General features: G+C 28.7%; 1 protein-coding gene across 1 annotated transcript in view; it reads left to right on the top strand.

The window, feature by feature from the left end:
* Positions 1-3241: 3241 nt before the first annotated feature.
* Positions 3242-14852, top strand: part of LOC111041971 (ras-related protein Rab-37-like) — a 28469-nt gene continuing 16858 nt past the window's right edge. Inside the window, exons 1-3 of the mRNA XM_022326441.1 lie at positions 3242-3453; positions 4637-4852; positions 5162-5272. Of these exons, the coding sequence (XP_022182133.1) occupies positions 3442-3453; positions 4637-4852; positions 5162-5272 (339 nt within the window). The 5' untranslated portion in view covers positions 3242-3441. The remainder of the gene's footprint in view (positions 3454-4636; positions 4853-5161; positions 5273-14852) is intronic.

Genomic DNA, 14852 nt, shown 5'->3' with positions numbered 1-14852 from the left:
CTTGTATAATCTTTGTATATTATTATTTCGTTGTGATAAAAATTTTAAGATAAAAATAATACGGAAATTAAATACTATTTTTGGTAGATCGCGCACTACTTGAAAACAAGTTTGGTAGATCGCGTACGACATGAGTACCGACATATTTTTATACTAAAAAACGCATCGGTTCAGACGTCCTTAAGTCTTTTATAATGAATGACTGCAAATAAAAAGTTGTTAAAATTGTTATGCAATAAGAATAAAAATTAAAAGTTATCCATTTTCGGTTTTATTTTTTTTTAATTGGCCCTCCCCTGATAGAGATTCTCGCTGCCTAACAGTATACGTATGCTTCATAATTTATATTTAATATAATATTAGTGCAGTAAGCACAATAGCCTGGCTATTGCACCGCCGAGACTGCTGCTGGTAGCTGCACTCGGCCGTACATATACGCGCTCGCGTCGTCGTCGTTGCAGCTATAGCCTCGTGGTGTACAACAAGTCTGTAACGAGGGCAGCTGCAGATGTGTCTTAGTTTTTCGGCGCTCGTACAAATATACAATACAATAATACAATGCACGTACGCACGCATAATAATAATATTATAAACCTTCTTCAGTTCTTCCCTCCGGTTAGTTCAGACGGCGCTGGCGGTGAAGGGTCGTCATTCAGTAGGGGTTGAAAAGGACAGATGAAACGCTCGGAGCGCGCGCGTGTATGAGTTATCATCGTCCTTCTTGTAGTTTAATAATTTAGGTACCGCCACCGCCGTCGTCATCGTCGTCGTCGTTAGCAATCCGTCTCGAAGGGCACGTTCTAAGCACTGCAGCTGTATAGGAGGTACCTACATATAAATATATAATATTATGATATTATATTATATAAAATTATGGGTACAGCGAGTGTACGACAATAATAAGACGTCGTTTTGCCATTGTATTTCGGAGGCTCCCCTCTTACCCATCCAACCATCCCCCGACCGTTTTTGACGTATTAAACTCGCGAACAAAACCGGATTTAATTTTAACGACTGTTTTGCGCGATATCTACGATGATCTATGCCGTTATTCATCAAATTAATATTATGCATATATCATTCAAACGTCATAATATATCGATTTATATATATATAAATATGTATAATATTATTGTTGTAGTGTGGTAATATTAAAATATTGAGAACCGCGGCTTACAAAATATTATAATATAGAATTATTATGGTTCTTTCGACGCCGCGGCCGGTGTGAACATCGTCCGGGCCGAAGGTAGCCGTACCGGCACGGCAGACGAAACGCAAGCTGTTCACGTGCCGGAACATCTGCCGCTCTGCCCGTTGCCGCCCGGTGTGGCGGTGTCTAATCAACTGTTGTCGCGACGGCCGGACGGACACCCAATGAAATTCCACCGCCACCGATGAAACGGTGGTGGCGGCGACGGTCAGCAGGACGTCCGTAACATAATAACACGATACGAGAACATTAACAAAATAGTCTTCTTTGGGACTAAAGATGTGGTGTGTAGGGGGCGATAACAATAATATAATAATATAACGTTGTTTACGGAGTACGCAACAACTCTAAGCAGAGCAACTATTAAATGTATAATATTACATAGGTTAGGCCTAATTGGTATTTTCTATATAAACCATTTTTTACACTGTATACCCAAACCGGCAAGCCCCCAATTCATCTGCCGTACCTAACCGATCTCGCTACTATTTCTTTATTCCATACAAACATATAATATTCCTAAATAATTATTGCACGCGCCGGGACAGCAATACATTATGCAGAAAATGATGAATCTGATTTTTTTTGAGAACTAATTGACCACGGTGCAAATTTTTAAAAAGACCTCCTTATACATTTTACGCCTATGTGTGAAAAATGAAAAACGATAATGAAGTATAATCAATGGGTTTTTATTGATATTACACCAGCCATCATCATCAGCAGGAAATAATAATGGTTGTATTTGATGTTTGATTTTATATAACACTTAAAAACATATAAATATGCATTATAATATTTGTATTATATTTCCTTAAGAGGATGTCAAACGCACTGTTTGTTTTCTCTTCAGCCCACACGCAACATATAGATAAAATTCATTCGCGCAAAATCAATTTTTATGTTTTTGTGTAATCTTAGAGTAAAACGACACAATTTACAAATTAAAGAAAATAATATTTTTGAGGGTAGAGAAATTTATTTGCCTTGATATTGTGTCTTAAAACAATTTAAAGTCCAATTAAATTTACAACTTTTTTTATAAGTCAAATAATAATAATTAATACAATTTAAAACCGATATGCCAAACCCTCAAAAATATTATCTTTTTTAATGATTCTGCCTATAGTGGCCAGTAGGTGATTATTTACTATACAATCACTCAAAAATCATAAAAAGAAAACGTAAATGCATATTTTTATCTATAATGAGTAATGACATCTTCTTAAATAGGTATTATGAAAAACTATCCTAAAAAATATATGCAATTATTTTGGCATGCACGCTATGTATGTTTGTACGTATGTAAAGAAATGTTAATCTTTCCCTGCTATAATGCTTTTATTATATTTTTAAAAATAATTCGAAAATGCGCATAAGTAATATTAGTGTCACCGTAAACAAAATTAAAAACTCATAATATTCGTCTGATTATGAAATACAATATAATAATATAAATCATGATAGAAATAAATAGGTTTTTTCTTTCATGATATAAATAATATTATTATTTATTAATTTTACTAGAACATTGTATATTATAGTAATAAAGAAATTCAACAGGTGCCTAATTTATTAATTTTCATTTTTCAATTATCAAAACTCCCGAATTACCTTTTTACCTTAATAATACCTCTGGGAAATTATTCCGGCGAGCATAACTTATAGAAATAATGATCATACACTAATTTAATAGTGGTAACTCAAAGAAAAAAACAATATTGGGTATTTAGAGTATAAACAACTCAAATCTTAACGAGTTTAAATGAAAATAGGTATTGGTATATTGATGAGTAGGTTCATTTTTTAATAAGTTTAATAATTTTAATTAAGATTGTTAATTTAATTAAATATTATTCGAGGTGTAATAATTTGACTGATTAAAACATATAACAACTATTAGATATTTAGATGTTAGATCTAAATGTATTTAGCTTTGATATGATAAGTGTATCAATGGTGGCTTATATAAAAGGGTCAAAAGGTAACAGAGCATGCGCTACCGTGTCTGGGAAACTCCCAAAATTGATTGTTTCGCCCCAGTTTTATATTTTCTCCTCGAAAATCTTCATAACACAACAAGTGTTTTTGTAGACAACATCGGCTGCAACCTGAAAAATATGTTTCGTCAATTATGTTTTTACCTTCCTTTAAGACGACCAATACACAACAATTATTGCAATTCGACTTTAAAAGCTTGATAATTATCTACAACACAAAAACATTTAATGATGAAAAAGGTAAGTTATAATTATAATACAATACGTCGAATCTATATAAACCGAAGCTTAAATACAATTATTCATAGCCAGATGTTATGCTTATAGATATGTCTAGGCAACATACTTTTATGTACACATAATATCGCTAAATAATTGACTTGTAATTATTTGTATTTACTTTTGGCAATTGGCTGTATATGTATGAATATACTAGGTATAGTATTTGTTTTTACGATGTTTGAAACAATTAAATCAAATCAAATATTATTTTATTTTATTTTTTTAATACTATGCTTAATAATTATTAATTATTAAATTCATCGAATTTTAATAGTTATAACTTATGCATTATAAATGCATGCGCCCCGAGTACAATATTAATATACAATATTATGTAAGTAATCGGAAACATAATTTTTACAAAAATATTTTATGTATACAATAAAATAAGAAAAGGCATTGTCGAGATGAATTTAACAATTTCACATTTCACATTCATATATAGCAAAATTCTAAAATCTAAAGTTTATTTGAAATCCGTACTTTAAACAAATGTTTACACTTTTTAGACACCAGATGTATCATAATAATTATCATAACATGCAGATTGTAGGCATGTCTTACGTGCTAGGGCACAACTAATATTTAATTGCAGTTTATAAATTGTACACGGTACCTTTATTGTATATGTCGTTTATAAACGTTTCATATTACATTATCAAACACTAATACAATATGTACATTTTAGCAAAATTGAGTTGGAAATTATTTAACTCGATCACAATTATGTATATTTTTGAAAGGTATGAATAAAGTACTTAGTATTTATTTAATGGGGATTTAAGATGTATTTAATTTTACATTCGTGGCAGTAAATCGAATAGTATGATATTTTTTTACGAAAATAGGTATAAAATAAGTTTACAAATTACTCTTAATGTAATCAATTACAATATATACATATATTACATTATCATACTATATTGATTGTAGATTTGTAGATTTGTAGAGAGAATATATAAAAAAAATTAATTATCAACAAATTCTAAACTCAAACTTTTTGTGCTTATTATTTAAATAAATATATATAAGACATCATAAGTATATATATATATATACCTCTATGTATTTATGTTTACAGATTTATCTCTATCAATATTTAATTTGATTTATAACTCACTAAAACTACATTAATGTTTAGATAAAAACACCGGTGTTAGCGATGTCATTACATGACAACATAAGTGACGACGTATTCGAGAGCATCGAAGAGGCTGAAGTTAACCAAAACACCAAAAACCTATCTACCACAGACCCGAATTATGATAAAAGGCCTTCGACGACTGGGTACAGGGATTATAAGCCCCCAAGTACCACAAGAAAGCCTTCGGATCCATCCTTAAAAATTGTACACAAGGTGAACAAATATATTTATTTCAAAACTATGGCACTGAGTTCTTAATAATATTTAAATATTATAATTTAATAAATTATAGAAAACAAGAATTATTTATTTATACTTTTTCGTAAAATTATACCTTTATAATAATCTCTGTAGGTATACCAACATCGACATTACATTAAAACTGAAATTTAGGTATTTAAATTGGAAAATAAGTTGCAATTACAATATCATTAAACATCATCATTGAAATACATAAAATATAGTTATTATGAACTCATTTTAAAGTTAAAATAATTTTGCTTATTAATATTTATATTTCAGACTATTTTATTAGGCGATAGTGGAGTGGGGAAAACATCACTTTTGGTCAAATTTGACACTGGAAAATTTCAAACAGGAAACTTTTCTGCTACCGTTGGTATAGGCTTTACAGTAAGTACAATGAACATTAAACGATTAAACTATTAGATCTTGAAATTCAAAATAGTCTTAAGTTATGCATAGTTAATAGTTTTAAAGTTATATTTTATAATTATTGTAACCATAATATTCGCGTCTCAGGTACATTATAATATATAGGTGTACAATATTACCAATGTATTAAATTATTTGTATTGTATATGTATGTATTATTAAGTCTATTGTCAGTATACATACGCTGGTACACTCAATATGATTTCATTTATTATAATTTATTCTAATTATTTAAATTTAGTAATTATTATTGTAAGTGTCTACTTTTTTTTTGCATACCTACTAAAAGTATGCTTACGTCAATAAGATTATATAATTATAATACTTTTTATTTTTATTGATAATTAATAATTATGTACAAAGGTCGTAGGTATATTACTGTCAGACTATTTAGTGTAAAAGTATAAATAGTAAATATGTTTAAGTTATGTGATTTTCATTCTTGACTTTAATATTTGAAAGCGAGAAAAGTTAAGTTAAATTGCAACCTACGATTTTTAAAGTACATGCAAATTGCGGCCCAAGCTTTTTATGGGTACATAGGTACGTACCAATTAACAATATAAACTTATATTGTATATAATGGAATTACTGGGGTTAGGTTGAAATGTTGTTTTATTCTTATTTCATTTTTTTAAAACTGTTTTTCATATTCTAGATTCCGATCGGAGACAAGAATGTCTTGACTATACAAAAATGTGTATTTTTTATTCTTGTGTCAGAAGACATGTTTCCTAGTAGACAAATTCTCTTTGAAGGAGGTTTTACCGATAGCGAATGTATTCTAGTACATTTGGAAAGTCAAAATTGAAAATTCTCAGTACTTTTTAAATTAATCGAAGAATAAAATACAAACATTTGTTAAAATTGTAATATTATTATAAAAATAATAGTTTGGTAACCAAGGTTACCAAACAATTAGATCGTCGTCTCTAATAATCGCTTTTCATCTTATACAATTATATATCATTGAATTCAAATTTAACACATCCGATATACAGTTTCTAATCTATGACTGTGGTTTTGACGTTCAGCAGAGAGGTTATTATTTTTATTTTTAAATGTTTGTCATATATTTTTTAAATTTTTGTTAAATTTTTTTTTAATGTATTGTATTTTTTTCTGCAGATGTGTCAAATTTTGACATGATATGGCACTGGTAAAAACTTGTTTGACATTTTTTTTGTAATTTTGAACTTGTTAATTTAATTTTCTTCTATACAAGTGTGCCATAATATATTTATAATTAATATATCTTTATCTACTATATGTTTGTTCTGCCATTATATATCTAAGGAGTATTTCTTATAGCTTTGTATTTTATATACGACGGGTATATTATTACATATTTTTGAAAACATCGATATTTGATGAGCACAAATTTTTTTAGATGTTTACTGTAGTCGATAGAACATATGCCATTGCATTTTTAATGAAAAGCCTCACAGCTAATATAGTAGTTCACATAGAAGTCGTTGTTATTATTAAACTGGCAACAATAATTTAATATTATAATTATTTATATATAGTATATACTTCATACCTACGATAGACACAAGACCCATATAAAGTGGTAAATATTATTCTGGCTGTAAATCGATATTCTGCATAAAAACTCGGGCCACAAATTGAATTAGACCTTTTTTTGTAGATTATCTTCGAGACCCAATTAGTATGCAGCCGAAACAATAATATACATTACAATAAATCATCGATTCTGATTGTTAAGATTGAGATCAGATTAAACAAAAATATTTTTAATCAATTAAATTACACTTGCATTGTTTTTACTTCGCACCGTTATATCTTATATACTTTACACGATTTTCTAAAAGAATATACTGACACATTTTTTAGAAACATAATATCTGTGTTAAATGCTGTAAACGTAGGCTCTGCATTTGACCTTTTTTAAATAATACTAACAAAAATGTTTTTCACCATTGTCATTTGTCAAACCATATTATCTTCATAAACTCTAAAAAGATTTTAAAACTAATACATATTCATAAAAAAAATCTAGGGGACGTTATTCACAGTTAAGTAGGTAGGTAGTATTTATACTAGAAATATATTGTATCTAAGTTATATATTATAGGTAATTTTATTTTTTTGTAATGAAATTATTTCGTAATTATTTAACGAAAACAAACAATTTACTATTAGGGGCCATTGTTATTTAGTTTGAAATTTTTGAATTATAATGATTTTAGATTCTGACGGTAACAAATATCGTGTCATCAGTTTTTTATTGTAGTCAAAAAATAAAAAACTGTAGAGACTTCACTTTTAAACAAATATTTAAACTGGAATTTTGTTGAGAAGATACTTATAAATATTTTTTCTCCCTTTGTGAAGTTTATAGACATTTGAAGTTTTTTTGACTTTTTTTGGATTTTTTTGAATTTATGTGTGATGCAGTTTTTGTTTATGATTATGAGTAAAGAAGTTTGAAAATTGAATTCGAGATTAGTCAAAATTTTTTTTACTGGAAAAAAAGTTAAATGTAATGCCACTTGAAAATTGTATGAGTGACTTAAGATCGTATTTTGACGATATTGCAAATATGTAAATAATAGTAAAATAATTTTTCATATTTTGTTGTAATAAAAAAATGTAGCCCTAAAAACTTGAAACTTACTACACCATCGCTTAAATGATAACTTTTTGTACAAAATGAAAGTTTCAAAATATTAAGACTAATTTTAAGCCAGTTATGCATGAATCTATATTCACACTGTTCTATGGAAGGTACGCCGGACTTCGATATTAACTTATAAGTTTATAACAAGCAAGAGGCAACAGCTAGTAATATTATATGAAATAATAGTAATAATAATTATATTAATATAGTTAATACTTAATACCTATTGTATAATAATGTGATTAGTTTTTGGCATAATCAACATTAGTTTAACACTTTAACCTACCACGTATAAGCATATTACTTATTAAAAAAATAAATCACAAATAGAAAATAGAAAAATATATATCATAAAATATCCTCAGACATATAGGCTGACAGGTAGTCTCCGCTCAGATTTGTTTTTCTTATGCAATAAATTATTTATTTATTTATTTATTTATTCATTCATTTATGAAATACACAATAGAGTCAAATATAGTTAAATAAGGTACAAATTTATTGACATTAACTCAGCCATGTGTAATAGCTACGCAAAACTATCTGATTCATTTATTATCTTCTTATTAATAATATCGAATATTCTAATTTATTAAGTAAGATCGGTATTTGTAGTACTTGTAACTTGTACTAACAATTATTCGATAAAATTTCAAGTTTATATTTTGCCCCTTTTTTAAAAAAAATGTGCACTGATTCTTTTTTCCGAGAGCGCTTTTGCATTGTAATCTAATTTGTAAGTACGTCAATTTCTTTTTTACGTCCCTTGAATGTTTTAGAACGAAAACTATATTTATATTTTCAAACTAAAACCCATTATTATATGTATCACATTATTATGTTTCAGTACCTGCTTAATCTAAAATAAATTATTATTTTATTATTTTTTTCTTGTTGGTTTTTCTAGATTATTATTATATATTTTTGTGTCTCTGTATTTAAATTTTAAAGTCAAGCCCGGCCCGTTAAAAATGTTAATAAATAAATAAATTAAAAATATAATGTAAACATGTTTAAATACTTAAGTAACAAATATATTTTCAAACTAAATGAAATTATGAATCTTCAGAAAGTTTCATGATACGAATTAAAAGCCTCGCGTACCTTAAATAATTAGTAGAATTGCGAGGTATAAGAAATGGGACAGTGTTATACGAGTATTGTAGGTTGGTACTTTAAAATTAATGAGAAATAGGATAGAAAAAGAATGAATGGTTTTTCTGGAGGAATAAATAATGTCGAGTGCATGTCAACGATCTACTAAGGATGCTAAATTAAGCTTATGGAGAACTAAACCACGACCATGAACTGGTGAGCAGAGTAAATTTAATTTAATACCAGCAAAAAATAAAAATGTCCGTTAAGGTTAAACACGATCCAGTATGTACCTATCAGCAGTAGTCTGAGGGTTTCATATAAGTAAACAACTGACTAATATTATATTATTATAATATTGGGCTGATAAGTGCACAACAAGATAGTGATTTGATAAAACTAGAAAGCTTGAAATCACAAGCGTTTCTTTTATAATGACACCTAATAGCTTAAGGGCCTAATTTATAGTAATTATAAGGGCTTTGGAGACTAATATATTAGACAAATGTGAAACATAGTCCGTGTTTAGTGTGTCTGACGGATTGGAGTATCACACAGTTGATAGAATATAATTTTTTGGCACTTCGATATATTTATTGGTCGTTGAACTATATTTGATTCTAGAAAGAAAGTTTCCGCTTATCATTGAATTCACATACAACACATTCATGTTATAGTGAGTTACTCAATGACGATGTATCAAGGTACACTGACACCTACTACTATACAACAGCAGAATGTAATTTTTTTTAAATTAAAGATATTTATTATTTAGATTTATTTAAATTTGATTTTTAGCTGACGCTTGTGACTTGTGAGTTGTGAGTATTAAGAATTGACACTTTAATAGAATGTTACGTCTTATCCAACTCGTATAAACATAACTTTATTCAATAAATGTTTGAAGTAATCAAAATCAGTAATCGTCAATTCTTTATCACTAAAAACGTTAAACCCACAATGGTAATAAGTTGATTTCTTCTCAATATCTTTATTTAAATTCTATGGTTTATCATTGCATCCAAATCTATAGTAATACTACACCAGTATTCTACGTCTTAGTTAGCTATGCAGGACGAATGTATACTACTTTAATATAACTCTGTCTCTGTAGTTTGTATCCTGTTCAGCTTTTTGGGTATTTGAATTAATATTCCAGCTATATTATTTGGAAATTGAAGTTATTGAGTTTGTATCGTATTTTGAATATTTAATCAAAATAGGAAAAAATGTATTCTTTACAAGTCTATTAACATTTATAAACTCGTCACGTACTGAATGAAATTGAAAAAAGATGATAAAAAATAAAAATATAAATTAAGTGCATCAAAAATAAGATGAAAACATTATTAAATGAAAATAAAAAATATTTGTATTATAGTCTAACAAAATGTTGTTATCATCTTTGCTGTATTGTGGGTTAAGATAGGTTTATACTATCCGTCAGCTGCAGTTATAACGCAAGAATAAATATATTATATATTTCATTATGAGTGAATTGAAACATGAAACACAAGATGAATAAAGTCAAACAAAGTTTTGCACTTTAGTTGGCATAGTGGTATACCTATAATTTCGTCTGATAATAATTATTGATTTGTTTCCAAAAATATAGTGGTATACGGCAAATATGAAAATATAAGTTTTTGTATTTTATGTCACAAATATTTCCTTAGAAACTAAGAATTTTACACTCTTATTTAAAAAAATCTTAAAAACTTGCATCAAATCGGTAATAAAACTACCCAACAAGTAAATGGTATTATAGGTACCATCATTTTTTTTTATGTATTTATATAATATACTAATATATTATTATATATAACGTAATATACTCCCGTCATACTTGAATGACATTCAAAATGAATTATAAATTTCATTACATCAATGTATCGGCATATGTTAATGAAGTGAAATTAACGGGGCGAGTTACGATTTGTGAAAATCGGGGGGGGAGGGGCACAACAGACAGCTTATTAGTTATGTGGGATGTAAGTCCCTTGCTCGCATTGAAGTACTCCCCCCCCCCCATTAAAAAAGAAAGGATTACCGCCTATGATAGCTATACTATGTAATTAAATAATAATTAAAAGTTTGAAAGTTGCAATACAGAATTAGAATAGGAGTAATGCGAAACGTTTTTTTAGACTAGTTTTAATATGTTAATATGATTTTTCAAAGCAGGCACGATGACTGATAATAATATAATATCTCCTCGCGTATTATAACTATTGTCTGTTAACCCAGAAAATCTGTCCGGTCAGTGAGATTCCTTGACTATAACGCGTGTTGGGAGTGATGCATAATGCATAAATAATGAATGTTTGACTATCCATAGTAATATAACACATACAGCATAAAATATGTTCAAGTATTCTATATAATTTATTATACGCAATATTTTGTTGTACGAATTTTTAAATATTGATATGTTTTAACCACGTGTATTATATCCATTCTATAAACATGTAAATTACATACATCGGTCCTATTGGTCGATGCACATCAGGGGTAAGGTGAACATTTATAAACCATATGATACACAAAACTCTGCACCTTTTTCTCGAGAATATTACCCATGTAATTTGTTTAAAACATAAATTTAAAAGCTCCACAAACTGATTAAGTTTTTTTTCAATTCTTACTTATACCATATTACCATATAAATTAATAATTATACATTTATACCTGCCACTCAAAAATGTCTACCACGACTGCACTGTAAAATGATGTAGCAGGTAGCAACGGTCATTCTGTGGACATTTTATTCGAGTTTGTCACGTAAACGATTTATAACGTATTATATTACTATATATATACACTATACACAAATACACAATGTAATAATGTAATACGTTGTCATATTATGGATATAGTAATACACTACTGCATGAAGTGTAATAATAGTATAATACTATAAGGAAACTGCTGTGAGACCCTTTTAGAAAAAACTAAAAACCCACCTATACCCAGTAAACAAATATACATATATTAAACGTATAATATACGGATACACATAATCTAAGTTACGTATAATAAACGAATATATTTAGTTGATGATAAGTAGAAATCATGGATATTTTTGGGTCAAAAGATAGATATTCAACGTATATTATGTGTGTAATAAACGTAAATTCTAACGTATATTCAACGTTTAAAATACGTTTATATTTGTGGCTAAAAATATGTTTATAATTAGTGTATATACGAGTATATTTATTTAGTTAGCAACGTATAAATTACGTTTAAAATACGTATAAATTATAATAATAGTAGTATAAATTTGGGATATGATACGTTTATCATATACGTGTATTTTGGTATAAATTTCGTGGATATGATACGTATATCATATACGTGTATTTTGGTATAAATTTACCTACCTAGTTTTACCCAGGGAGTCAAAATGTGTTAAAATATTTCGGGTTTTGGGTTTCGTGTTAAAAGCCGGGTAAAATTTTTTGCGGGTTTCGGATTTTGTGTTAAAAACTTGTTAAAATTTTTTGCGGGTTTCGGGTTTCGTGTTAAAAATATATTCGTATATCCTTACACGTAAATCGATGTAAGCAGTGGCGTCATTTCAGTTTTTATTAGACTAGGACAACTTTTCACTACTTTTCTGACTCAAAATTTTTTTCACTCAGATTCTCATAGCATAGTGCCGTATACTACAGTATACTATAGTGGTTAAGGGCCTAAGGATGGGGGGGGGGAGGGTTGGTGTTGGTAAATATGCCGACTTTAGGTTGATGTAAATACTAGACTGGGGAAAATGCCCCAGTTCCCCCCCCCCAAATGACGCCACTGGATGTAAGTTAGACCAACCAATAATACACGTACGATCGACGTTAATTAAACGTAGTTTTACCACGAAAAATATACGAATATTTATCAACGTATTTTAAACCTAATATATTCGTATATCCTTACACGTAAATCGATGTAAGTTCTACCAACCAATAATACACGTATGATCGACGTTAATTAAACGTAGTTTTACCACGAAAAATATACGAATATGTATCAACGTATTTTAAACCTAATATATTCGTATATTCTTACACGTAAATCGATTTAAGTTCGATCATCAACCAATAATACATGTAGTATTAACGTATATTATACGAATATTAATTACGTATATATATACACCAATATTATCCTTAGTATACACGTATATTATACGTACTGTGTTCACTGGGTATCCGAGTATACAATAATAATATTATTATGCTGGACAACGCATTTCTCACAATTATAGTTCGATTATTAAGTTACTGGCTGCAGAGTAGGTAGGTATGTATATCACACTCCTTTTGGACCCTCCTATAAAGACTAAAGAGTTTGTGGACGTCACACACATAATATAACTAACAATAATAGAGGTATATTGGATGTACATCAGATACGACAGCGCACTATATCAGCACTTAATTTCGGTTAGTTCATATAATATTAAACAATATTAAACGAAACATATTTTACCTCGTATACATACATATGTATATATATATAGGCATTGGGTGGTATGATATGTATGAATCTAGGTAAAAACGGCCGAAGAAATATATGTTCAGGAAAAACGGGTCCACAAAAAAATATTTTTTAACTCACTTTTTGGCGAAATAATATTTTTAATGATAAGGGGCCAACTCACGTATCCCCTTAAACTTCGGAGATTTATATTTTACATCAGTTTTTAATCTACCTCTTGTGTATTTAGCAAATTAATATGAGTTTAATCCATTAATCCATATTAATTATGCGGTTTATTAAAACCAAATAATTTATAAATTAGTAAACAGAGTTGGAGATTCAAGGAAGTACTAAAAAAGTAATATTATAATGTTATCAAGCACACGTTATTAAAGTATACTGACTAATGATTATTTAGATTCGTCATTCGGGATCATGATTTTAAACTTTATTATGATCCTATGAAACCAAAACAGTGGTGTAATTGGGGGGAGGTGGGAATTTGGCCTTGTCTGATATTAAAAGTAGCCCGATGGGCCGGTGCACGGTTGTTGCCGTTTAACCATTATTATATTTTATTAGAGCAAAAATATGCCTATTTTTATAATATTTTCAAAAAATATTAAACAGTGTACTAAGAAATTATCGACACAACAATACTTTTTTAATTAATAATTGATAGTTGGAATACATGTATGTTTAGAGTGTTTAGACACATAGGGGGACGTGCATGTATGTTTGTATTTGTGTGTGCATGTGTGTTTTTTGAAGTAAAAGGAACATAATATTGTTGTATGTACAACAATAATAATAATAATTAATATCATAATCCCGTGTAGTTATACTTCTAAAATCTAAAATTAATACAAATTCTAAAAACAACAACCGATTGGCACTTTTATTTATCATTGATCTCAGACTTCAGTTAACTTGGTGATAGTCTGTATTACTACGTGGACACGTGGTAAACTATTCTGTATTTACTATTTTGTTAATTTTGCTGAGTAGGTACCTTATTCTACAAACAAAAAAATTAAACATTTTTTTGTGTTCACATTAATATTTTAATATGGACACAAAAAAATTAAACATTTTTTTGTGTTCACATTAATATTTTAATATGGACAAAATATGTCTTAAAAAAAGAAATGAGCGGAGCGGCTAAAAACCGACGTGCTACAAAAAAAGTATATCATAGTATGGTAGATTTTGTTTTAATCTTCCGGGTCGGTCAAAACTTCCCCCCCCCCTCTATTGAAAACTGAAATGACGCCACTGAATTATAATAATATGTTGGATTTACGCTCGAGCTACGAATTTGTA

The sequence above is a fragment of the Myzus persicae genome, unplaced genomic scaffold (genome assembly GCF_001856785.1).
Source record: "Myzus persicae strain clone G006 unplaced genomic scaffold, MPER_G0061.0, whole genome shotgun sequence".
Lineage (NCBI taxonomy): Eukaryota > Metazoa > Arthropoda > Insecta > Hemiptera > Aphididae > Myzus > Myzus persicae.
The sequence above is the reverse complement of the archived record's forward strand: the minus strand, read 5'-3'. Positions and strand labels throughout refer to the sequence as shown.